Source organism: Aethalodelphis obliquidens, unplaced genomic scaffold (assembly GCF_003676395.1).
Source record: "Aethalodelphis obliquidens isolate GAN/ISIS:26980383/991018 unplaced genomic scaffold, ASM367639v1 scaffold7, whole genome shotgun sequence".
Taxonomy (NCBI): Eukaryota; Metazoa; Chordata; class Mammalia; order Artiodactyla; family Delphinidae; genus Aethalodelphis; species Aethalodelphis obliquidens.
Window position 1 is genome coordinate 7,738,804 of NW_020837951.1, and position 25,428 is coordinate 7,764,231.

At 55.8% G+C, this 25,428-nt stretch overlaps 2 protein-coding genes and 1 long non-coding RNA gene across 4 annotated transcripts in view; 2 read left to right on the forward strand and 1 right to left on the reverse strand.

Annotated features, from left to right (window-relative positions):
- The window catches only part of EEIG1 (estrogen-induced osteoclastogenesis regulator 1), a 36,317-nt gene extending 17,916 nt beyond the window's left edge, over positions 1-18,401 (forward strand). Inside the window, exons 2-11 of one of the 2 annotated variants that reach the window (XM_027104744.1) lie at positions 5,827-5,947; positions 6,141-6,170; positions 8,795-8,911; positions 10,653-10,699; positions 10,856-11,010; positions 13,113-13,217; positions 13,306-13,501; positions 13,965-14,086; positions 14,182-14,251; positions 15,616-18,401. In XM_027104744.1, the coding sequence (XP_026960545.1) occupies positions 5,827-5,947; positions 6,141-6,170; positions 8,795-8,911; positions 10,653-10,699; positions 10,856-11,010; positions 13,113-13,217; positions 13,306-13,501; positions 13,965-14,086; positions 14,182-14,251; positions 15,616-15,661 (1,009 nt within the window). In that variant the 3' untranslated portion in view covers positions 15,662-18,401. The remainder of the gene's footprint in view (positions 1-5,826; positions 5,948-6,140; positions 6,171-8,794; positions 8,912-10,652; positions 10,700-10,855; positions 11,011-13,112; positions 13,218-13,305; positions 13,502-13,964; positions 14,087-14,181; positions 14,252-15,615) is intronic. The other variant, XM_027104746.1, reaches the window with a different exon arrangement.
- Positions 6,988-7,772, reverse strand: LOC113619660 (uncharacterized). The gene is made up of 3 exons (XR_003432489.1): positions 7,581-7,772; positions 7,222-7,360; positions 6,988-7,035 (listed from the first exon to the last, which is right to left on the reverse strand). It is a non-coding gene; the product is annotated as an uncharacterized LOC113619660 (long non-coding RNA).
- Positions 18,402-18,522: 121 nt separating the features above from the next.
- Positions 18,523-25,391, forward strand: DPM2 (dolichyl-phosphate mannosyltransferase subunit 2, regulatory). Its single transcript, XM_027104748.1, has 4 exons — positions 18,523-20,604; positions 20,890-20,979; positions 21,791-21,893; positions 22,683-25,391. The coding sequence occupies exons 1-4, from the start codon at positions 20,602-20,604 to the stop codon at positions 22,739-22,741; spliced, it is 255 nt and encodes an 84-aa protein (XP_026960549.1). The 5' UTR covers positions 18,523-20,601; the 3' UTR covers positions 22,742-25,391.
- Positions 25,392-25,428: the final 37 nt, after the last annotated feature.

A 25,428-nucleotide genomic window follows, 5' to 3' on the forward strand; every position in this document is an offset into this window, starting at 1 on the left:
TCGATATCGGCTTTTGTTCCCAGACACTAATCCTAATTCTTCTGGGTGTTTCAACACGCCCAGCACTGTGAGCTTCCTCCTCAGGCTCCAGCAGCTGCTTCCAACTCCTGGCTGGCTTGAGCAAGTGGAGGGGGTGGGCGGAGATCTGAGGGTCCACATGGGAGCCCTGGCCGGCCCCTAGCTTTCCCTGCTTTCAGGCTTGGTCCTTCGGCTGCTTGGGAAGCATTCTGCTCGTTTCACCCTTCCATTCACCTCCTCAGGGCTGCTTTCAGCCTCTGCCTAAAACCGGAATCCATAATGGCGAGACAGATGCACTGTCAGAGGAAGATTCAAAGTTCTCACCATGGTCCAGCATGACCTACCCCTGTTCCCTCGACAACCTCGTCCCCTCTGCTCCCCTCCCTAGTCCCATTCAGCCGCTGGCCCCCATGCTGCTTCTCCACTTGCCAAGCTTGTTTCTACCTCAGGGCCTTTGCACTTGCTGTTCGTGCATCAGGACAGCTCTTCCCCCAGTCTTTGCTCAGCCCACATCCTCACTTCACTCCAGACCTTGCTCAGACGTCACTGCCAAAGGGCTTTCCCTAACCACCTGCCCAAAGTAGCAGCCCCCACCTTCTCATCTCTATCCAGTACTCCCTACCCACCTTCCTTGTTCTGTGTTCTCCATTTTTCTCTCTTTATTTGAACTACCATGTTTTCGTTTTGGTAACAGCTTTATTAAGACGTAATTCACAGACCACACAATTCACCCATTTAAAGTGTACAATTTGGGGGCTTCCGTGGTGGCACAGTAGTTAAGAATCCGCCTGCCAACGCAGGGGACATGAGTTCAAGCCCTGGTCCGGAAAGATCCCACATGCCGCAGAGCAACTAAGCCCGTACGCCACAACTACTGAACCTGCGCTCTAGAGCCCACAAGCCACAACTACTGAGCCTGCACGCCACAACTACTGAAGCCCGCGCGCCTAGAGCCCGCGCTCCGCAACAAGAGAAGCCACTGCAATGAGAAGCCCGTGCACCGCGACGAAGAGTAGTCCCCGCTCGCCGCAACTAGAGAAAGCCCGTGTGCAGCAGCAAAGACGCAACAAAAATAAAATAAATTTTTTTAAAAAAAGTGTACAGTTTGGGAGTTTTTAGTATATTCACAGAGTTGTGTGACCATCACCACAGTCAATTTTAGGACATTTTCATCACCCCAAAAAGAAACTCCATACCCATTAGCAGTCGTTCCCATTTTTTCCCAGCTCCCCCATCCCCTGGCAATCATCAGTCTTTCTGTCTCTTATGGGTTTGCCTATTCTGGGCATTTCATAGAAATGGAATCATACAATGTATAGTTCTTTGTGACTGGCTTCTTTCACTTAGCATAATGTTTTCAAGGTTAATTCACATTGTAGCATGTTTAGGTGCTCAGTTTCTTTTGATTGCTGAATACTATTCCATTGTATGGATATACCACATTTTATTTATCCATTCACCAGTTGATGGACATCTGGGTTGCTTTCACTTTTTGGCTATTATGAATAATGCTGCTGCGTACATTTGTGTACAAGTTTTTGTGTGGGCATATGCTTCATTTCTGTTGGGTATATACCTAGGAGTAGAATTGCTGAGTCATATGGTAACTCTATGGTTAACCTTTTGAGGAACTGCCAGACGGTTTTCCAAAGCAGCTGCACCAGTTTGCGTTCCTACCGGCAGTGCGCGAGGGTTCCAATTTCTCCCCATCCTCATCAACACTTATTATCTGTCTTGATTATAGCCATTTTAGTGGGTGTGAAGTGGTAACTTGTTATATAGTTTTGATTTGTGTTTCTCTGATAGTTAATGATGTTGAGCATCTTCTCATGTGCTCATTGGCCATTTATATATCTTTTTTGGAGAAATGTCTGTTCAGATCATTTACCAATTTTTAAATTGGGTTGTTTGTCTTTATTATTGAGTTGTGAGTGCTCTATATATTCTAGCTACAAGTCTCATATATATGATTTGCAAATATTTTCTTTCATTCTGTGGGTTGTCTTCGCTATTTATTTATTTATTTATTTATTTATTTTGCGGTACGCGGGCCTCTCACTGTGTGGCCTCTCCCGTTGTGGAGCACAGGCTCTAGATGCGCAGGCTCAGCGGCCATGGCTCACGGGCCCAGCCGCTCCACGGCATGTGGGATCTTCTCAGACCGGGGCGCAAACCCGTGTCGCCCTCATCGGCAGGTGGACTCTCAACCACTGCGCCACCAGGGAAGCCCGTCTTCACTATTTTGATGGTGTTCTTTGAATCACAAAATTTAAAAATTTTTATGAAGTTCAAAATATCTATATTTTTCTTTTGTTGCTTGTACTTTTGGTGTCATATCTAAGAAACTGTTGCCTAATACCAGATCATGAAGAGTTACCCCTATGTTTTCTTCTAAGAATTTAATAGTTTCAGCTCTTAAACTTATGAATTACTTATCGTATACGGTATGAGAAATGAGTCCTGCTTTATTCTTTTGCACGTGAATATCTAGCTGTCCCAGCAACGTTTGTTAAAAAGGCTGTTCCTTCCCCCATTGGCACCCTTGTTGAAAATTAACTGACCATAAATGTGAAGGTTTACTTCTGGACTCTCAATTCTATTCTGTTGATCTATGTGTCTATCCTTATGCCAGAACCACTCTTTCTTGATTATTGTAGCTTTGTAGAAGTTCTGCATTCAAGACATGTGAATCCCTTATTATATTCTACTTTCTCTAGATTGTTTTGATTATTCTGGTCCTTTGAACTTCTAAGATTTAGGATCAACTTGTCAATTTTCTGCAGAGAAGCCAGCCGAGATTTTGATAGGGATCATATTGAATTTTTAGATCAATTTGGGTGTATTATCATCTTTTTTTTTTTTTTTTTTCCTTGTGGCTGTGTTGGATCTTCGTTGCTGCATGCAGGCTTTCTCTAGTTGCAGCAAGCAGGGGCTGTTCTTCGTTGCTGTGCATGGGCTTCTCATTGCGGTGGCTTCTCTTGTTGCGGAGCACGGGCTCTAGGCGCATGGGCTTCAGTCGTTGTAGCACGTGGGCTCAGTAGCTGTGGCTCGCAGGCTCTAGAGCGCAGGCTCGGTAGTTGGGACTCACGGACTTAGTTGCTCCGCGGCATGTGGGATCTTCCCGGACCGGGGCTCGAACCCGTGTCCCCTGCATTGGCAGGCGGATTCTTAACCACTGTGCCACCGGGGAAGCCCGGGAGTATTATCATTTTAACAATATTAAATATTTCAGTCCACGACTGTGGGATGTCTTTCCATTTATTTAGATCTTCTTGAATTTCTTTCAGCAATGTAGTTTGTAGTTTTCCAGAGTATACGTTTTGTACTTCTTTTGTTAAATTTATTCTTTTTGATACTATTGTAAATGAAATTGTTTTCTTCATTTCATTGTGGATGTTCACTAGTACTGTATGTAGAAATAACTGATTTTTGTATATTGCAACCTGGCTGAACTCATGTATTCTAATAGTTTTTTTACTGGATTCCTTAGGATTTTCTACATACGAGATTAAGTCATCTGCCAAAAGAGGTAGTTTTCGTTCTTCCTTCCCACTCCCAGCAAAATGTAAGCTAGTCATTGCTGTGGCCCCAGTGCATAGAACAGGGACTGGCACACGACTGGTGCTCAATTATTTGAATGAATGAATGAGGCTGGGTCAGATGATGCTCCAGCCCAGCGTTCCCACTCCTCCTTTGGCACCTGCTTCTTGAGGGTCCCTGCCCATGTCCACTGGCGGGTTGGGAGCTCTCTCTTCCTCCCCCTCATCTCTAGCCCTGACCTTTTCTGTTTGTCCCCAGTCTGCGGGGGTTGCTGGAGCTCACCTTCCTAACAAGGTCAGAGCATTTTGGTGATTGGCCCCAGCCCAAGTTGCACAGTGAGCGTGAGGCTGCGAGCCCAGGTCTGCCCGACGGAGTCCTGTTGCTGCTTGTCACAGCCCTGGCAGGATGTGGGGAAGCCTTGGTCCCATCCTCAAAGACTTGTGGGGCTAGGAGGGAGCTCCTCATAGAGGCTTGGCTCCGGCGCTTTCGTCGGCTGAGAAACCAAGAGTATGTTTGTTCCTCACTCATGCGATCCCCTCTGCCAGGAACCGTCTCCCCCGCTTGCTACTCCCCCCTCTTCATTCGGGTCTGAGCCTGAATGCCACCTCCCTGCAGCCAGTCACCTTCCCTGACTCACCCCTTCCCCCACCCTGTCCTGGTGACACTGAGTCATCAGTGGGGTGACTGTCAGATGTCAGTCTGTGAATCAAGTCCAGCACAGCATCCAGCACCTGGCACATGCTTGGGACTCAGAGACATGGGTAGACGCCTCGGGTGCAGATCAGGGCGCTGCTGGCTCCACAACCCCAGGGGGTTCTGTCTGCCAGGCTTTCCCGAGCCCCTGACCCGTGAACCACGGTGATGGCTGAGCACTCTGACTCTGCAGTTGGACCGTCCTGAGTTCAGATCCTGCTTCGTCCATCCCTGGGGGTGTGACCTTGGGTGGTCTCCGGGAGCCTCAGTGCCCTCAGCTGTAGAAGGGGTGGCACAGAGTCTCCTTCCAGGGTTGCCGTGAGAAGGAGGCCAGCCCGTGTTCAGGAGATGCTCAACCTGTGCTGACCCTCCACCCACCGGCCCCCGTCTGGCCATTAACCCGAGCCCCTCCGGTCTCCAGGGTGTGGAGCGGTTACTTCCTCAGCTGTCCACTCGCCGTTCCTGTTAGGTGGGATGAGGCTGGAGATCATGTCTTGTACGCCTGCCCCTCCCTTCCTGAGCGCGTCCTGCCGTGGCAGGGGGGCTCATTTCCACCATGTGCCGCTGCCACCCCCGGGGCCCACCGGCCCCTGAGGCAGCTGGAGAGGCTCGGTGGACTGCTCGCACTGGCTCCCACTCACCCCCAGGGCACAGGGCGCCTCCCCAGTGGGGGGGGGGGTGCTGAATTGGTGGGCTTGGTCGTGCTCCTCAGGTCCAGGAGGCGCTCCAGGGGCTGGAAAGCCAGCACCCCCTCCCCGACCCTGCCCTGACCCAGCGGGGAGGGTTGAGCACGTGGCACCAGAGCCAGGCTGCCGGGGTTCAAGTCCCTGTTCTGCTCTGCCAGTGGTGGGCCTCGGGCCGGGGTCTTAGCCCTAGAGCTCCCGGTTTCTTTGAACGTGGGCTTGGACTACGGGTAGCAGCTGCCCCAGACGGTGCGTGACCTTGGATCGCCAGCACTTGGAGAAGGCTCCTGTGGCAGCTGGTTTTGTGAAGTGCTTTGGGTGGTGCCTGGCGCACAGAAGTACCGTATGAGCGTTAGCTGTTGTTGTTGTTGTTATTATTATCATTGTTATTATTGCTGGTGAAGAAGGGGGCTCTGGAGCCAGGCGGCACTGGGCTGAGGGCCAGCTGTTTCCTGGCTGGGCAGGACTGGGCAGTTTATCTAGCCTCAGTTTCTTCATCTGTAAAAAGGGCCGGGAGTCCATCCTGGGAGCACCGTTGTGAGGCTCACTTGAGATGGCCAGTGGCCGTCCAGCTGGAGGGAGGTAATGGCAGACGAAGGAGCTACCCGAGACCCCAGAGCAAGGTTGGGGGTGGGACAGGCAGTGCTGGAAACAGACAGCTGCCCCCAGCCTGATCTCACCCTCGCCTTGTGTTTTTTCATTTTTTATTTTTATGTTTTTGTTGTTTTTTTTATAACACGTACACAAGCAGATTCTTGTTATGAAAATACAGTCACTTTGTGATACAAAGTGAAAAGTGAGAGTTTCCCTCCCCGTCCCAAAGGTAGCAGGGCCCTCACGTCCCTAAAAGTGGACCCTGCACCCTTGCACTCACTGTCCCTCTGACCTGCAGGGAGGAGGTGCAAGAGAACTGTGTGCGGTGGCGGAAGAGGTTCACCTTCGTGTGTAAGATGAGTGCCAACCCGGCCACCGGCCTGCTGGACCCCTGCATCTTCCGTGTGTCGGTGCGCAAGGTGAGAGGCCAGGGGGCGCTGGTAGGGCCACTGGGCTGCTGGCTTTAGGCCCATGCCCTGAGTGAGTCAGTCAACCCCTTTTCTTGTCCCCCTTCCCTGGGAGTCAGATTGGGGGATGGGGTGGACTGGGGAGACCCATGAGGTCCCTGGCATCCCCTAGTCATCCTGCTGCCTTTGTCTGTTTCCCATGCAGGAGCTGAAAGGTGGGAAGGCTTACTCCAAGGTAAGCGGGGCCATGTGAAGGGGCGGTGGGGTGGGACGGGATGGGTGGATGGGACAGGCATGAGAGAAGCTCCTAGACTAACCTCCAGCTGCGTCTCTTGCCCCAAACAGAAGACGCCGTGCCCTCCATGAGATGTATTATTTTTTTGAAATATCTTTTTTTTTTTTAAATTTATTTTTGGCTGTGTTGGGTCTTCGTTGCTGCATGCGGGCATTCTTTAGTTGCGGTGAGCGGGGGCTACTCTTCGTTGCGGTGCGCAGGCTTCTCGTTGCGGTGGCTTCTCTTGTTGCGGAGCACGGGCTGTAGGCGCGCGGGCTCAGGAGCTGTGGCTCATGGGCTCTAGAGGGCAGGCTCAGTAGTTGTGGTGCACAGGCTTAGTTGCTCCTCGGCATGTGGGATCTTCCCGGACCGGGGCTCGAACCCGTGTCCCCTTCATTGGCAGGCGGATTCTTAACCTCTACACCACCAGGGAAGTCCCTATTTTTTTGAAATATCTTTATTGATAGTCTTTTCACTTAACATAAAGGCAGTGGATGTTTGTTGCAGCACAAATGGGACAGAGGTTTTCAGAGTGAAAGGGTGGTTTCCACCCTAGTTCTCTCTAGGCCTCCTCCTCAGACTCCACCATTTTGATTTGTTAGGGTCTTTCCAGACCTTTTTTTTTTTTGTGGTACGCGGCCTCTCACTGTTGTGGCCTCTCCCGTTGCGGAGCACAGGCTCCAGACGCGCAGGTCCAGCGGCCATGGCTCACGGGCCCAGCTGCTCCGCGGCATGTGGGATCTTCCCGGACCGGGGCATGAACCCGTGTCCCCTGCATCGGCAGGCGGACTCTCAACCACTGCGCCACCAGGGAAGCCCTCCAGACCTTTTAAGAAAAAAAAAATGCGTGAAATATATGTCCAGAGCCTTGAATAAAACGTGTGCATATGGCTTAGAGGATCATACAAGGCTCACCCTATGTGTGTACTTGCACACATGCAGGTGATATGATATTTAAATTCACAAGAGGGACTTGTTCTAAACAGATTCTGCAACTTGGTTTTTTACTTACCAATACATCATGGGCATGTTTTTCTGTCATCACAAATTTCCTTTTGCTGTCTAACAGCGGCGGGGCCCATCGTTTGGCTGGGTGAAGAGGGCTCGGCCAGGCCCCGCTGTTGCACATCTGTGTGGTTGCCGGGCTTTCCCTGTGCCCACAGACAGTTCAGGCCTACGCATTAAAACCTTTTCCACTGGGGAAGGTGGGGGAAGACGGCTCTGGAAGGGTTACCTCTGGCTTTGAGTCAGCCTGCTCTGCCCTAAGCCCCCTTCTCGTGGGGACTCTCGCCCACCCTCTGCGGCCTGGGGAGGCGCCCGGCAGCAGGGGATGGGCTCAGTCAGTCCAGAGGGGACATGCCTCTGCCTCACCTCACTCTGCGTGGAGAGCCCGAGGGAGGTGCTGCGCAGGGCGTGTTCCTTCCCACCGACCAGAGCCCAGGAAGCTCAGTGGACCAGGCCTTGTACTCCGTCTTGGCCGGGGCGCTGATGCCCTCTCCAGAAGCAGAGGGCAGGGTGGCTAGAACCGGGCTGTGGAAGATGCTTCCGGAGTGGAGATTTCTCCTCCTGTTGATGCATGTGGGTGAAGGACAGCCAGGAGAGAAACTGCCAGCCAACAGCCGGAAGTCCCACCTCCTCCCCCTCCCCCCACACACCTGCTATGTCACATGTCAGACCTGCCAGGCCCTTCCCTTCCGTTCTTTAATCAAACCTCCACCACAGGCTCAGCTCCCCTTAATCAGAGGAGGAAGCTGAGGCCCAGAAAGGTGGTGAGGCTTGACGCTGATCAGGCCTAATGTCAGCTCTGGCTCTGCCAGTTAAGGTGTGTGAGCCCCTGAGCAAGTCACTTCCCCGCTCTGAACCTTAGTTTCCTTGTCTGAAGCATGTGCCCTAAGCTCTGCAGTAGAGACTTGCATGCAGCAGGTGCTCAATAAATGTCCCTGATTGGCTTGGTTCGTCTTCCAGGTCGCCAAGCCCAGCATCCCCCCAACCTCAACCTCCAGGTCTGGCAGACTTGGCTTCCACCCAGGAGGCCTTCTCAGCTCATACACCATGTTCTCACACTTTCTCGCTTCCCTCCGCATCCCTTGCTCCCTTCTGCATCGCAGGAGCAGCTGGGAGTTCCCACCAGCCCCTCACTCCAGCTCCCGCCAGGGTCTCCTGCTCACCCTGCAGTGCCCTCCACGCTTGCAGCCCAACGCCAAGTTCCCACGGGCCTTCCCTCCCCTCCTGTCCGCTGGCCTGGTGGCTCCCACAGCACGGCCTTGTTTCCCAGGGAACAATGCGTCTGTGTCACAGACAACAATGTCCTTTCATCTCGGGCGCTGCCCTGGTGCACGCTGGGACACGGCACAAAGGGTGCTTTGTGCAGCTCAGGGATGTGAGCTCCTGGCTTTGCCACGTTGGAGCCGCCAGCCCGGGCCTCTGTCCTTGGGTGCCGGTTATGCAACAGTCATTCTGGGCCGTGGGGCGGGCCCGAGGGCTCTGCCTCCCCTCCCCATCCCACCTTGCCAAGCTAACCCTTGGGCTGCCAGCCATGCGCCCGCACTCCCCTCAGCCTCCCACCCTCTCCTCTGTCCCCACAGCTGGGCTTTGCCGACTTGAACCTGGCGGAGTTTGCAGGCTCGGGCTCCACAGTGCGCTGCTGCCTGCTGGAGGGATACGACACAAAGAACACCCGACAGGACAACTCCATCCTCAAGGTACCAGGGCTCTGCTGCCCCATCCACCCCCTCCCACCAAGGGGCGGGGGCAAACGTGCTCCTTGTCAGAGTCCCCTGAACGGTTGTTAAGAATACAGGTTCTCACCCCAGACAGGCAGTGAGAGACACTAGGAAAGACGTGGGCCCTGGGGTCAGGAAAGCACCATCGAAAGCCTGACTCAGGCACTGGCCTCAGTTTCCCCATCCATAATCAGGGTCAGGGGCCCAATAGTCTCTTTAATGCCTTGGTGAGCACTTTCGGTGAGCTCAGCGTGGCTGAGTGCTTACCACCCGTTATCTCGTGGTTTCTGACAACAGCCCCGTGGGGTGTGGTATCTATTATTGGCCCCAGTTTTGCACCGCAGGGGGCTGAGGCGCAGAGGTTAGATCATCCGCCTGGGTCACAAGCAGAGCTGCCACTTGAGCCTGCGGTCCAGCTCCTAACCACTGCCCACACGTTATGAGGCAGCCTGAGCTCCCAGAGCATCAGTGAGCAGATGGACTGCCATCCCCGGACCTGGCAGAGCCGGGCAGCTGCTCAGAGGGCCCAGCCACGGGAAGGCTTCCAGCCGGGGCATCACCCTCCCCCCCAGGCAGCTGCCTCTTTGGCCTCTTGGGACAGAGATATCTGGGCATCCACTGCCAGCATGCCTCTCTTCCTCGTCCCCACACCCTTCCACCTGGCTGAGAAAACAGTCTTGTTGTAACCACACCTCTGCGAGCTGGCCCAGCGGGAGCGTGTTATGCCTGGCAGAGCCGGGCAAGAGGTGGCAGGCAAGGGCTCTGGGGCGTCCTGGGCCTTTTGCCAAAGAAACCAGAGGCACCTGAAAAGGTCCAGGCTAGTTGTTGTGAGAGCCAAGCCCTTTCAGCCTTGCCCCAGTGGCCCAGTGCATCCTCAGGCCAGATCAAGGCCCCAGGGGCAGGTGGCCTCCAGTTCAAGGCCATCTCCCCCACATCCTGTCTGCAGGGCCTTGAGCAGTCCCTTCCCCTGAGTCTGAGTCTCAGTTCCCTCGTCTACAGCTTGGGGCCATCACGTACTTTGTGGGTTGCTATCATGGCCAAATGAAACAATCCATTAAAAACAAAGCCTCACCCCAGTGGTCAACATTTTTGTCAGAGGTGTCCCTGTGACCTGAGCACCTCTTTCCCACCCCATCACCCCTCTGCCTGTCGCTCCGCCCCAGCCCTGATCTGGGGACCCAAACCTTGCCCTGTTTAGACCATTGCCAAAATCTTTGCCCGAGTGGATGTTACATTTCTAATGGCTTCCTGCTTTACTTTATTCAACAAACTTTCACAAGCTCCTGCCCTCTGTGTTGGAATCTGTGAACCCCTCCCCACCGCGTAGGCATCGAGAGCTTCCCTCCCACCTGCTCACCTGCTCTGAGGGCTGCGAGGGGCGCAGAGGATAGAGAGTGTCTGCGGCTCCTCCCTTGAGGGCCTCACAGTCTGTTTGTGGTTTTGCAATGACAGTAGCTGACGTTCCCTCCTCACTCACCCCGTCCAGGCGCCCAGCGTCCTCTCCACTATTCCACGAGGTAGGCGTTAGGATCAGTTTTGTCCTCTGCACGACGAAACTGGGCTTCACTGAAGTTTGGTGGCTTCGCCAGGGCCAGCAAGGGACAGAGATAGGATCAGAGTCCAAGCGCATCTGAAGCCAGAGCAGGGAGGCCACAGGGAGGCCGGGCGCCTGGGTGGGGGGGTGGATGGGGCGTGGCTGATTCCTCCGGCTTTTGCACAGGTCACCATTGGAATGTTCCTGCTCTCTGGAGACCCCTGCTTCAAGACGTGAGTGCTGGTACAGGGCGCCGGAGTGGTGGGGGCTCTGTCCTGGACACGGGGAGGGGGGACGAGGGACTGTCCCCTCCCCCGGGCTCTTGGGTTCCCCTGTCTTCTCCGACCCCAAAGTGGGGCACTCCGGTCACACCCATCTGTCTTTCCAAGGCCGCCGTCCACTGCCAAGTCCATCTCCATCCCAGGCCAGGATTCCTCCCTGCAGCTGACGTGTAAGGGTGGCGGGACCAGCAGCGGTGGCAGTGGCACCAACTCCCTGACAGGGTCCCGGCCACCCAAGGCGCGGCCCACCATCCTCAGCTCAGGTACTGTTCCTCGCCTGCCCTCCCTACCCCTCCCACGGCCGAAGGCTTTTACCTCCCCATATCGCTAGGTCCCAAGGGGGATGCTTGCCGAGGAGGGAAGGCTAGTGGGATGGCGTGTACCCACCCATGCTTCCATTAGGCAGGCGTCTGAGCCCCTCCTGTGATCTGGGCTCTGTGCGTGGCCCCAGGACCACAGCAGCGCCCTGGACCGAGACTAACCGGGTCCCTGGCCTAGCAGGAGAGACGGGTGTCAATGAGACAATAAATATGTCAAATGCATGTCCACCTACAGCTGTGACGAGAGGTGTCAGAGAGACACAGAAGGTGTCCGCCTGGGGACGACCGGGGAAAGCTCCCTGAAGGGGTGTCATTTGAGCTGAATCTGGGGTGTGGTGTGCAGTGTTCCTGGCAGAGGGATGTCCTGCGAGCTCCTGCTCTGTGACTGGCTGCGTGACCTTGACTGGCCGTTTTGCCTCTCCAGGTCTCAGCGTCCTCCTCTGCAAAATGGGATCAGCAGTAGCAATCACATCTTAGGTTGCTCTGGGGATGAACTGAGCAAACGTACGTGCGTGCCTTGCCTGGCCCCTAGTGTGTCCTCTATTTCCCAGCACGTGTTTTGTTAAATTATCGTTATTACTAATATTATGAAAAATGCAAATGAGCTTGAATCCCCAGAGGAATCAGTGTGGCAATTAAGAAGGGGAGGTGATACCAGGAGAGAAGGCTCCAGCCTGCACCACCCCCCAACCCTGGGTGCTGTGCGGGGTGAAGCAGGCCCCTCCGAGCATGAGCCTTGGCCTCTGCACCCCTTCCCTGGGGGTGAGCTCAGGGCTGGGAGGAGGACTGCCCCTTAGCTGATCAGTAAGCAAGGCGGCACGCGGCGGCCCTGATTGGTGCCGCAAGAGCAATTAGGGTACAGGGCCTCAGGCCCTGTTTGCTGGGTGATTCTGCCCCCAGGGGATGGGAGCAGTGAGGGACCCTCTGACCCCAAGGGCCAGCTTCCCTCCACTCCCGTTTTTCCTGCACACCCAGCCTAGTGTGGCCCAGAGCTGGGGGCTGCATGCAGGAATGGGGGCTCGCCAGCTCCATTGCTCTCTCCAGCTTCAGGGTGGGGGTCCCCAGAGGAGAGATCTGGGGACCAGGCCACTCCAGCAAATATGGGGCCTTTTGTGCAAAGTAGAAGAGGTGCCTCTCCCACGGGGGGTGGGATTTGAGCCCCCACAGGCCTCTATAGCTGGTTTTCTGCCTCTCGTTCTCCCTCTTCTGCAACCCCTCAGATGCGGAGAACCTGCTGACTTGAAAAGCCATGTGGCTTTGGGTGGGGACACAGGCAGGCCTGGGGTCCATCCTATGGCCTGGGTGTGCTCATCTCCGAAGAGAGGATGGATGAGTCCTTGCTTCCTGTGTGGGGGGGGGGGGGGGGGGGGGGGGTTACTCATGGAGCGCTGGGCAGACCCTGCCTGGTTCCCTGGAATCTCCTGCTGTCACTGCCTGAAAGTGTGTTCCCCGCCTTCTGCACCCCCTTATTTACTCCACTCCAGCTACACAGACCCAAGCCCATTCAAGCCTCAGGGCCTTTGCTTATGCCGTTCCCTCTGTCTAGAAGGCCCTTCCCCTGATGCTGCTTCCTTCTGGCTTGCTCCCTTCCACGCATCCTGAAGGTTTCGCATTAAGGCCACCTCCTCAGAGAAGCCTTCCCTGATTCCAGACTGGGTCAGACCCCCCCCTCCCCGACACGCTCCCTACTCTGCGCCATTAGCCAGTTGTGGTTAATCGTGGGTCATTTTTGTTCAACATACTTCTTTCCCACCACTGGTGCCTATGACACCACGTCTCCTGTTCCCAGCACCCGGTAGAGCGCCCAGCGTGGAGGACGTCCCCAACAGATAGATATTTGTGGAATGAACGCATGGCCCGGGGTTCGAGTGGTGACCTGCAGCCCAGGGCAGGTTGCTGCTTCCCTGGACCTCAGCTTTTCAGTCTCTTAAATGGAAATACATAATGTGCTCTCCCCCCCCCACCCCCCCACCCACACTCAGTGAGAGGAGGAGCAAGGGCGAGGGCGGGCACACTGGTAACCCCTGCCCCTACCCGGCTTCCAGGGGTGCCAGAGGAGCCGGACCAGAACCTCTCCAGCCCCGAGGAGGTGTTCCACTCCGGCCACTCCCGCAACTCCAGCTACGCCAGCCAGCAGTCCAAGATCTCTGGTGAGTGCCCGCCTGGCCCCTTGCCCTTGGCCTTCCACCTTCCCCGGCCCCCGGCTCCCGGTAATCAGCGTCCCCGACCGCCCCCCAGGCTACAGCACCGAGCACTCGCGCTCCTCCAGCCTCTCGGACCTGACGCACCGCCGGAACACGTCCACCAGCAGCAGCGCCTCGGGCGGCCTCAGCATAGCTGTGGAGGGTCCCGAGGGCAGCGAGCGTGAGCACCGGCCCCCCGAGAAGCCACCGCGGCCACCCCGGCCCCCACATCTGTCGGACCGCTCGTTTCGGTAAGTCTCACCATACGTGCTCCTGGAGAGCAGACCCCGCCGGTGGCTCCCTGAACCTCTGCTTCTCTACCTGTAACAGGGGGACAAGGGGGCCCCTGCCGCAGTGGTGTGGGCGTGGCTATTCAACCAGCTGATGCTCACAGGCGCGGCGCCCGGCCTGGCACGCATGCTCAGTGAGCGGTTGCTGCGTGCGGTTTAGTGTCCCCTCTGTCCCCGCCTGCTCCCTTGCTCTGCAGCCTCTCAGAGGCTGGTACTTAACCTCTCAAGGCCTCCGTGGCCTCCTCTGTAAAGCCAGGTCGTAGCAGCATCTGCACGTAGGGTTTGACGTGAGGGTTAAATGAATACAGTCTGGAACAGCTCTCACGTGCACTTTGAGCATCCTGAGTGCTGCGGGTGCTTGGTCCTGTCGTCGTCGTGCCTGTTGCTGCCCTGACTGTTGTGACTCTGCCCCGCCCCGCCCCAGGAGGAAGAAGGACTCCGTGGAGAGCCACCCGACCTGGGTGGATGACACGCGGATTGACGCTGATGACATCGTGGAGAAGATCATGCAGAGCCAGGACTTCACGGACGGCAGCAATACTGAGGGTGAGCTGCCCGCGCCGGCGGGCCAGGGACGATGCCCAGGGGCTCCCTGGCGGCGCCGCTCCGCTCAGCCCCCATTCTTCCCTGTGTCCCCACAGACAGCAACCTCCGGCTGTTCGTGAGCCGCGATGGCTCCACCACCCTGAGTGGCATCCAGCTGGCCAACAGGTAGGGCTGAAGGTTCTGGGTGGGTCACGAGTGTGGCTCTGGGGCATAGTGGTGAGAGGATATGGCCTCTGCAGCCCACTGACCTAGCTTTGAATGCCAGCTCTTGTCAGTGTGACCCTGAACCAGTCACTTCTCTCTGAGCCTCAGTTTCCCATCTGTCAAATGATGTGGACCACACCACCTTACCTGGAAACCTGGGACAAAGGCTCTGGGTTTGGTTTTGGGGGTTCTGAGGAAGCTTGGTACAAGCACAAGGCTTGGCACATAGCAGGGGCTTAATACATCTTTACTTTGGATTCTACTTTTCTTTCCCTTCCTCCTGGATCTGGGAACTCCTAAAAAAATGATGATGATGACTCGTTTATTTTTTGAACAAATATTTATTGCACACCAGCTACACACCAGGTACTGAGCTATCCCTAGGTGCCGGGGCTACGGCAGTGAGCAACACAGATTTCTGCTGCATGGTGTTCAGAGACGAGGAGGTGGTAGGGTCAAACTTGGACTTGAACTCTACAGTTTTAGAGTGCCCTCTCATGATCGTTCACTTACAGCATGCTTGCTGTGTGCCTGGCTCACTGAATGAATGAATGAATGAGTGGTAGAGATTCCCACCTGCGGGGCTGTGCTGAAGCCTTTTCCCCTGGTTCCTGTGGGCCCCATCTCCAAGGGGTCTTTGCTGGGCCATGCAGGGTCTCCAGACCTGCCCTCTGGTGCTGCTCTGCTGACCCCTACTGGCTGAGGCTTGATATTGCAACTGCCATCTTTCCATGGTCGCCTCAGCTGCCCCGGATGGGGTGGGCAAGAAGGAAACAGAGGGCACCTCCTTGGGGCTTTGTGACATCCCTCTCTAGCCCCCTCTGAGAATGAGGAAACTGAGATGCAGGACGGGAAGAACCGATCTATTTGGCAGCAAGATCATTGCAGAGCTGTATGCTGAGCCCTGAATGTCCACAATCCCAGGGGTGGCCCTGGCCTCCCTCAGTGGGGAGAAGGGCCGATCAAGCTGCCCAGCCTTCTACTGCGCTTTTAGCAAGCCTCGTAATCCCTCTGAGCTTCAGTTTCTTCACCTGTCAAGTGGGGCTAGCTGCAGGCCCTCCCTGCCAGAGTTGTCGTGAGGATGGGCGCAGCACACCCCAGCGTGAGAGCTGCCGGTGCTCAGGAGGGCTTGGGGCATGGTCTGTGCCAGCTCTGCACTCCTACAGACTCCAGTACTTAACATCTGTGTTGCCCTGGGCAAGTGATTCAACTTCTCTGAGCCTCAGTTTCTTTCTCTGCAAAATGGGGCCTGCTTGTGAAGCACTCCCAAGGGCCTGGCGCAGAGGACCATCAAGGATGACAAGCTGACCTGTCTCTCCCCACAGGGTCTCCTCTGGGGTCTATGAGCCAGTCGTGATTGAAAGCCATTGAGGAGCAGGCGTCCAGGCTGGAGAAGGACCCTGCCTTCACAGGCGTCCAGACCCAAGTCATTCCACAAGGGACCTTCCCCTTCGGATCACCATCCGTGCCGCATTTCATCTGTGCCTGCTCCATGCACTCCAGCCCCAAAGCATCATTCCATTGACCTCCCATCATTGCTGGGACGCTCATGGTCCGCCAGGGCCCCGGGCACCACTGTGAATATTCTCCTCTGAACCACTAGAGGGCTGGACACATGGGCCCGTGAAGCAGGTGGGCCAGACAAACGCGGCGGGGACTGCCCCTCTGGACACCCACCTGGCCCCTCGGCGAGGACATGCAGCAGCTCCTGCACATGCAAGGATGCTTGTGGCTGAGGGGCCTCTTGTTCTGTGTCCCTGCTCACTCCAGGAGCACTGGCCCAGCCAGTGGCCCTGGCAGGGCCTTGCTCCATTGTTCCCTTGCCCTTGGGGGGCCAGTCCACCCCTGGAATCCTGCCACCATGGCCCTCTGACTGCTCAGTGCTTCAGCTGTCCCTTCCCTGTGTCCCGGGGGACCTGCTGGCGGCCTCCTCCTGGGAACCAAGACCTCAAACCCCACCCACACTCCAGATTGAGACCCCACCTCCCCCTGCAACGAATGTTCTCCTGCTGCCCTGGCAGCCTGCACTTTGCACACGCTTGTCTCCAGCACAGCGCCCTGGCCCTCACCTGCCTGTGCTCTGAGCCCTTCCCAAGGATTCCTGGGCGCTGCCTGCTGTGCAGTCAGCAGCCCAGCCCTAGCAGCCCGGCTGGAACGTGGCACTGCCCCTCCCCACTCCAGTTAACTCCAGCTCAGGCCCGAGCCCCATGCTGAGAAAGGTCTGAGCGCGGACGGTGGTTCCCCTCTGCCCGGGACTGGGTCCTGAGCAGCTGGCTTCCAGTAGGAAGCTAGGGCAGGTGCCTCCCAAGCCCTTGGAGGTCAGTGGCCTGGCTGGGCTGGGCTTGGCAGGCAAAGCGCCCTTTCTCTCCCTCAGGGTCAGCTGGCCCAGGCCGGGGCCAGTGCTGGAGAGGCAGGTGGGCTGTGACTGGACTGGCCTGGAGCTGGCTTCCTGGCCAGAAAAGCCTCAGCCATCCTCTGAAAGCATCCCCTCTCTGGGCAAGGGCGAGGTGGGGTCCATTAATGGGGTTTTCCCAGCGGGGGGCAGTCTGGCCCTGCCCCCCTCCCTAAATCCTCTGCTCTCAGCACTTTCCCGTCCTAGTCCTCGTTACTTGCTTGAAGGTGGGTTCTGACTGCCAGCCAGTCCCTGGACAGACCCCCTGCCGCTCTTAAATTTCACTCATTTTGTATAAACCCAGCAGGCTGGTGTTTACTTAGCCCTATACCTTTTTCCTTTTCTTGCCTCTTTTTTTCCTCTTTTTTCCTTCTTTCCTTCCTTCCTTTCTTTTTCTTTTCATTTTTAGAGTTCACAGTTTGGTATCTTCTCCTCCCCCAGGTGAGGGGAGGTGGTTCTGTTCTCTCCCTACCCGCTGGCTGGGTCCCAGCAGGGCTGGGGATCTGGGTGGGGGCAGATGGGGGTGTCTCCTCCCCAGGCTGGGAGGGGTCCTTGCCCTTCTGCCCCACTGGCAAGAATTGGAGTCTTGGTGTTGGAACCTCCTGGCGTTGGGACCAGAGCATTTCTAGGATTTTTGTTGTTGTTTTTAATTACCTAACTTTTAGAAAATGAATGTTCGAAGGTGCCTGCTGAGGCAGGACGGAGCATTTGCTCTGGCTGGAGAAGGCTCTGGTCAGCTCTGCGGGTCCCTTCCTGCCCCACAGACACCTGGCACTTTAAAAGGGAGCTGGCCGCACTGTCTCCAGTTGAAGTGACCCCCAGAAGATGGGGGAATGCTGTCCTTCCCTTCTGTATCTTCATGACCTCAGCCCAGTGAGGAGATGCATTCAGGGTATATTTGGGGTCTGATTCAAAGTTCTGGGGCTTTAGACATAAAATAGCTGGCTTTGGTGCTGTTGGGGAGAATTCCCCAAACCAGGAACCCCAGCCCCACCCTACGCGAGGTCTGAACTTGACAGTCACCCCAGAAGGAGACAGAGCCTGCCACACCCTCCCACGCTAGGCCCTGGGCCAGGGTAATTGGACTAACAGAATTCGGCCACAACCAAATTAATGCTGGCTGGAGCCGGAGGCCTGGAGCCCCTGGCCTCATCCCCACGTGGGAGCTCATTCTTCGGCCCTATGGTCCCCTCAAGCTCAGTGAATTCCCATTAGGTGCCCACAGCTCTGGACTTAAAATCCTATATAGAGAGAGATAGAAAGAGTATATTAGAGATATTTTTGGAAAGGAATTGGTCTATGCAATGCCAGTTTGGAATCTTCTTGAAAGACAGTTTAACGTTTTTACTAGGAGATTTAAAGAAAAGAAATAAAGGTCTACAATATTTTTAGGGTTTTTTTTTTGTTTTTTTTTTTTTCTGGTCACCCCACAAACTGACCACATGGCATGACCTGCCAGGACGGAGAATGTCCACGGCTTCCTCTCTTTAGGGAGGTGAGCAGGGAGATGGGGGGAGGGGAGGTCTTTTTTTTTTTTTAACACCCCTCCTTTCTAACAGAATGTTATACCACCACCCCCTGATTCAGTGGGCTGTGTTTGTATCTCTGTCCCAGCTTCTATTTGTAGAAAATAACATTGTAAAGGGAAATCAGCCTAGTGTCAGTGTCTTGGTTTGGGGGGGAAAAAATTAAATGTTGCAGTTTTTGTTTGTTATGGCATGTTGGCTTTTGTTTGTTTTACTGAGTTGAAGTCGGGGTCACAGACGGCATCAGAAGGAAGCAGGATGTATAAGGTGACATGCTGGGGGTGGGGGAGATGTCAGTGGCCAGGTTCTCAAAGTCCTGACTGTAGTTATCAGAATTACCACCAGTTATTACTCCAGATTCCTGGGGAGGAAACGGATGCCCAGAAGGGCAGTTTCCTGCCAGTCTCACACCTACGAGGTGGCAGCTCTGACCTCAGAGCCCAAGTTCTAACCTCCCTAGAGTCAGGTAGCCTCTAACAGGCATGCCTGAGGACAAACAACTGTGCCTCAGTTTTCTCAGCTGCAAATGGGGTTGTGAATCAAATGAGAAAGTGGGTATACAGGCCTTCCTAGGGAGCTAGACACTGGGAGGTGCCGAGCGTTTCCCCAGCCTCTCTAAAGCCACAGGCCAGCACCGTCTCCAGGCCGGGACCACCCCTCACTCTCTGCCCCTGACTCAGAAGAGCTGACTTAGCCAGGCTCTGGGAAAGGCAAGTCACCCTGGGCCTTTAATGAACTCAGAGGTGGCAGGAATCCTCAGGGCTTTGGACAAGCCAGAAGGGACCAGACTACGAGGCCTTGTCCCTGCCACAGCACCACATTGTCCCCACCCTTTCTTAGTGCTGATGCCCACTCATGGCCCCTGTAAACCCTGGAGGCTGATTCTCAGTCCCTTCCTCTGTTCTGTGCACACCTGGGGAGGGAAAAGGTGGCTCCTGGCTGAGCTCAAATTCTCCTGAGATAGAGAGGGAAGGAATTGGGCTGTAGGCTAAAAAAAGGTTGCTCCTTTGGAACACAGTAATGCTTAGTGAAAAATCAGTATACAAAGTGGTAGGGGGAAAAAAGTCCCTCTCAGCTTTGTGATGGGCTTGGACGACCCAAGGAGACAGATGCTGCCAGCAGGGCACGTCATGCCCGGTTCAGACCCGATCTCTGTGTGCCCCCGCCCCCCAAGTGAAGATAACACACGGAGAGCCTCCACACAACCCCTCAGGAGGCCTGGGGTCTCCACATGCTGTCCTCTGTAGCATTCCAGAAGTCACCAAAATTTCAAAGCTGGTTGACTGATTCAAAGCTCTTACTTGTGCCAAGCCTCACTCTGGGCACTGGGGATACAGCAGTGACCACAGATGCTAATCTCAGGGAGCTCACAGTCACGTGGGCCAGATCAACAAGTAAATCAGCGAATTAAAACGCAGTGATAAGTGTCATCCTGGAGCCACACTTGGGGCTATGGAGCACGGAGGAGGGAACCCTGCCCAGCTGTGAAGGTCACTTCCCTGGCATGTGTGGCATCCCAGTGAGACCTGATGCGGGAGAAGCAGCCAGCCCTATGAGCTGTGAGGAGACAGTGTTCCGGACCTCGGAGCTGGAGGAGACATTGAAGATGATCTGGCCTCCAAGCCTAGGGAGGGGCCTACACACCGGCCCAGTCCAAAGACCTGTCTGGGCTGCGGGACACCCAGGGCCCGAGAGGCAGACGGTGAAGGAAGGGAGGGTCACCCTAGCCTCATTCATGCAGTGAAGAGAGGACACCCGAAGGGTCGCCAGGGAAGCCTGGCATGGTAAGGGGGTGCCCTCTCACAGCCAGTCGAAATCCTCCCCATCCCTGGGGGCCCCAGCCAGCCCCTCCTGCCACCCCAGGCCGGTCGGTGAACTTTTTCTGCACCCTACCCTCAACAGACAAGTTAGGGCCTCGGGACCAGGAAGTAGTGCCCTCGGGTTCTGAAGTCGGCTACACCACTGACTCAGACTGTGATCTCCTGCAAGAGGGCACCCCTCTCTGAGCCTCATTTTCCCCGTCGGAAATATGGGACTTCCGGCCACCCACCCCCATCCCGCTCTGGCTATGGGACTCTGGGACATCGAGAGACGGGCTTTTGTTCTCGGGCGAGTTCGACAGGACTGAGACCACAAATGCCAGCTAGACTGGGTTCCCCCCGGCCCCGCTCTGTCCCATTCCCTAGAGATTCGGGAACGCGGCCCACAATGCCCTTGAGAAACTACATTTCCCGATATGCAAAGGGAAGGCGATGCCTGCCTGTCTCGGGCGACGTGGTCCTGGACCGGCCTAAGGACTACGACTCCCGGCGTACCCCGCGGCCCAAGGCCAGAAGGGCCCGGATCCGGAACCGGATGAGGCTTGCTGCTCCAGTGCCCGCAGCGCTGGGGAAATGGTGAGCTTGGGCCCGAGTGCGGGGAACGGGGGTGTCTGGGGGCGGGGTCCTGGGTCTGCTCAGGAGCTGGGACTTGAGTACTCGGATCCGGCATCGCTCTCCTGCCGGTCCGTCGTACGGGTGATAGGCCTTGGCCCGGCGGTCTCTCTCGGCCTAAAATTGACCTAGTCCTCCACGTCAGATACGTCCGCTGAGTGAATGGGCGTAACCAGGCTGCAACGCCCCCTTCTTTAGTGCACCTGAATGGAGCATCACTGCCTCAGTTGAGTTCTCCCTTTTCTGCAGGCCACAGGAACAGACCAGGTGGTGGGACTCGGCCTCGTCGCCGTTAGCCTGATCATCTTCACCTATTACACCGTCTGGGTGATTCTCTTGGTATGTGTGCTGCCCCGTCCTCTCTCACCTCCCATCCCTGGATCTTGAGGCCAACTCCTAACGTCATTTAAGCAGCTGCAATGTGACAGGTGCCATGCTGGGTGCTTTACCTGCATACCTCACGAAAGCTCCAGAACAGCACTATGGGGAAGATGCTAGCGTTGTCCCCCATTTTATACACGAGGAAGCGGAAGCTCAGGGGGAAGCCTCAGGCCCAAAGTGGAAAACTTAACCACTACACTGGAAAGTCCTGTCCTTGATTTGCTCTGCCTTTGATGGGAGTTCTAGTTCTTCTCGTTATCCTGCGGGCCCCTGGGCATGACAGGTGCCAGTGGATTTTGTGAGAGTCTTTAGGATTTTTCTTTTCCCCGTGGGGAAATGTCTTGGTTACTGCTTTAAAAGTGTAGTGTTTGGAAGGCAAAATCTTGCAGAATTTGGTATCCTTTGGAGAAAAATGTTAGTAAAGAAGACTTTGGAGCCCAGGTTGGGAATCATTCGAGGATTCCTCATGTACCCTTTGCCCCTGCAAAGCTGTGGGGGCCTTAGGGGAAGTCCTTTGTCTTCTGTTCCCTGTCAGGTCCCCAGCCCCAGCTTAGGGCAGGCACCAGGCAAGTGCCCAGTACACAACTATTAGATAAATGAAGGAAGGGAACAAACCAAGGCACCCCAAATGCCATCATCTTAAAGAAAAGCAAATGCAGTCTCAGTGCTTTGATGGGGTCAGCCCCAGAGACGGAGGAGGTGGGATGTTTGGGCTTGGGGAGCTGAGCAGGGCGGGGAATGCTCACCAGAGCTTTGCCCTCGATGCCAGCCATTCATCGACAGTCAGCATGTCATCCACAAGTATTTCCTGCCCCAAGCCTATGCCGTTGCCATCCCACTGGCTGCCGGCCTCCTGCTGCTCCTGTTTGTGGGTAAGTTCCCCCAACCCTGGGCAGCGTGTCTGAGGGACCCCATGACCCTCTCCCAGCCCTGAACATGCTGCTACACTTTGTCACTGGCTGTATGTCTCCATGAGGCTCCTTGCCCCCAACTCATCCCCTGGGGTTTCCCTGTTCATCCTTCAGGGCTTTAAGTCAGTCTTCCCGATGCCCCAGGCTCACTGGACTCTAGTGGGATGTCTCCCTTTTTCCTGCTCCCTCCACCACCGCCATCACTCTGCTCACACCTCCATCACCTCTCACCCGCTGGTCACCCCGGTTCAAGATCCCTGCACCTGTCTGTCTCCCAGGGTCTAGTCCTTAAGGGGCAAGGACTGTTGCTTTATCATTGCTATTTACTCAGCCCCCGGCACAAGCTGTGGCACTGAGTCGGTGCTCAAGAAAGTGGTTTGGATGCGTCAACAGTCAGATGTCTGGATGATGGGATGGGTGGATGATGGATGCTGAGTGGGTCAGTGTGTAGGTGGGTGGGTGGGTGGTTGACTGGGTGAGTAGGTGCATAGTTGGGTGGATCTTATTCCCTGTAGGATTGGAAGCGCTAAACTCAGCAGATTGCCTGTAGTAGGCACCCGGCTGATATTTTTTGAATGAATGGGTGGATGTGTGGCTTGATGAACAGCTGGGGAGATGACCAGGTGGCCTGGAGTGTGGTTGGGTAGGTGCTTGGCCCCCTGTGTGGGTCACTCTCCCATGCTGTGTCCTGCTCTGGCCCCCAGCAGCCCTGCGCTTTCTTTCCTGACCTTTCTGGTCTGTGTATTCCAGGCGTGTTCATCACCTACGTGATGCTGAAGAATCAGAAGGTGACCAAAAAGGCTCAGTGAAGGCCCAGCATGGATGCGGCTGCCGGCGCCTTCTCTGCTTCTTCTCCAGGGCAGACCAAGGGTGGGGGCCCAGAGGACCCCTCCAGGCACTGAGGGCCCCTCAAGCCTGGCTACCCTGCAGACACCCTTGTGGGATGGAGCTGCTCAGGACTCACCCCTGACTGACCAGAGCCCCTGCTCACCCTTCAGAAGCCAGGAGGGAGGAGTCCCTGGAAGTCTCGCTCTCACCCTCTTCAGGTTCAGGGCCTGGAAAACGCCGGTCCTCCCCACCTCACTTTTCAGACTCCCTGTCGCTTTTTCCTCTGGCTTCTACACTCTTGCCTCAGTTTCCCTCATGTCACATGCTGTTGCTGGACTTGGCAGGTTCTGGGGCGTCACGAGACCTCTCCCCCCATGTCCTGCTCCTCCACAAAGGCAGCTTTCCCGGGTCTGACATACCCCAGACCCCACAAGGATTTCTGGACCTGGAAAGCCTAGGGGGAGGCCTGACAGGCCCCAGAGCCCATTAGGGTGGCCACACGGGGGGCCCCTGGATTGACCGCTTCTCACGGAGGCCCAGCCCCCCAGCCTCAGTGCTGGCCTGTTGGGGAGAGCTGAACAATAAACGGTGGTGGTGTGTTTGTCTCAGTGCCATGCCTGACCAGGGGGCTGGGCCGCTCAGGGGCTGGAGAGGGGCTGGGCGCTGGCCTCTGCGTTGGTCTCAGGTCAGGAGACCCTGGTTTGTGCAATTGGTGCCTCAGATGCCTCCTGGATCATCTGTGTGCTGGACACAGGATAAAGCAGGGACCGGGACCGGGACCGATACGGGTCTGGCCTGGCGCAGCTGATGGCTGGGGAGTCTGTGGAGGCACGGCAATCTGCCAGACGCCACATCAGCGTCTACCAGGTCTCCCCCGTGCCAGCCTAGCCAGCTGGCACTGGTATTTTACGGACCTTCAGGCTAGTCCCCGAAAAGCCAAGCCTGTCATCTGTCTCCTGTACCCAGCAGCCCAACTTAGCGTGGCTCTGAGCAGAGGGCTGTTATGAGCCAGAGCAGGGCTGGTTCCACTGTGTTCAGGTTAACCGGCACGGGCCCCAGCCTTAGTCCCTGGCATCCCACCATGCCCCACTGGGCAGCCGGCTCTCCCATTCACAGTGTGAGCCTCCACCCCTCACACCTTGGACATTCATTCTTCCTCTGGTTAGCAAAGGTGTCCCCCTCATCAGAGAAGGGCGCACCTGCCCTGTCCTTACCTGTTTCTCTCTCCATCTTCCAGCCCAGGCAGAGCTGCCCACCTGGACTCTGGGTCCTGTCCTCTCACACTGCTATAGCAGGAGCCTCCTGTCTGATGATCCCTCTCAAGGGAACAGCCTCTGCCTTTCAACAAGGTCCCCCAGTGTTAAATGAACATGTTACGGGCTCCGTATAAGGGACCCTCCATCAACCCAGTAATTCCCTCCGGGTCTCTCCCGCGCTTTCCCCTCCACAGCCAAACTTCCCAAAAGGGTATCCACACCTGCTTCCTGCATTTCCTCACCCCTGCTGTGCTTGGCAGCATTCCAGGGGGGCTGCACTCAGACCACCCGTGATGTCCAGTCTTTAAATCCAAAGCACATTTCCTGGACCCCTCTGCTACATTTGGTCGGTGACCTCCCCCCGGGACACCCTCAGACGCTGGATGACCCGTTCTCCTACTTTATGCTCTCTCTGGCACTCATGCTCCCACCGAGAGGGTGGGTTCCTCGGGACTCATCACAGGCTGTTTCACCTTCTGGGTGACCTCATCCTTACCCAGGCTCACCTCTAGCCCAGCTTTCTTCTGAGCCCCAAAGTATTTCACGTGCACCAGCTGCCCACCTGAGATCCCCATCGGCTGTTGTAGTGACACCTCAAGTCCATCCTGTCATGATCTGAATTCTCAGACTTACCCACTCTCCCCCCGCACAAATCTGGCTCTCCTGTCGTGCCCTGCCTTAGCATCATCATCCTGTATCCCTGACCCACAGCCAGAAGCCTGGCAGACATCACTGACCTTGGCTTTCATCTTCCACCCCCCCATCCACATGACCCCAAATCCTGTCAATTCTCCCCTTCCCCCGTCACCTTCCAGATGCAAAGCCACTGTCCCCTGCCCTAAATCACCAAAGGCTTCCTCACTGCTCTCCCCTGCCCACAATGGCCCCCTCCAATCTGACTGCACTACAACCAGTGGCCTTTTGAAAACATCTGAGCATCTTTTCTTTTTTTAATTTTTAGCCGCACCACGCTGCATGCGGGATCTTATTTCCCCAACCAGGGATCGAACACGCCCCCCCTGCAGTGGAAGTGCAGACTCTTAACCACTGGACTGCCAGGGAAGTCCCTGAGCTTTTTTTTTTTTTTCTTTTTCTGAGAATCTTTCTCACACACTTACAATGCTTCTCTGGGTTCCTGTCCCTCTCCCTCCCATGGCCGGCCGACAAGAGCCTGCATGCTTGTTTGAGCTCTCCTCACTCCAGTCACACCGGCCTTTCATTTCCTGGGACTCACTGAGCTTCTCTGCACATCCTACTCACATTGGTTCAGCATGTACTTCTCAAACACTGGTTTGTGCAAGGTACTGAGCCAGGGAAGGAGCCTGGCATGGTTCCTGCCCTCCTGGCACTCCCACTCTGGGTGGGGGAGGGGAGATATAATAAACAAATAAATGAACAAGACAGTCTCTGAC

What these genes read in the sequence shown, in the direction of transcription:
- DPM2 (XM_027104748.1), top strand. An exon ending in CCGTCTGGGTGATTCTCTTG is followed by an intron (nt 20,980 to 21,790) that starts GTATGTGTGCTG and finishes CCTCGATGCCAG; the next exon opens with CCATTCATCGACAGTCAGCA. An exon ending in CCTGCTGCTCCTGTTTGTGG is followed by an intron (nt 21,894 to 22,682) that starts GTAAGTTCCCCC and finishes TGTGTATTCCAG; the next exon opens with GCGTGTTCATCACCTACGTG.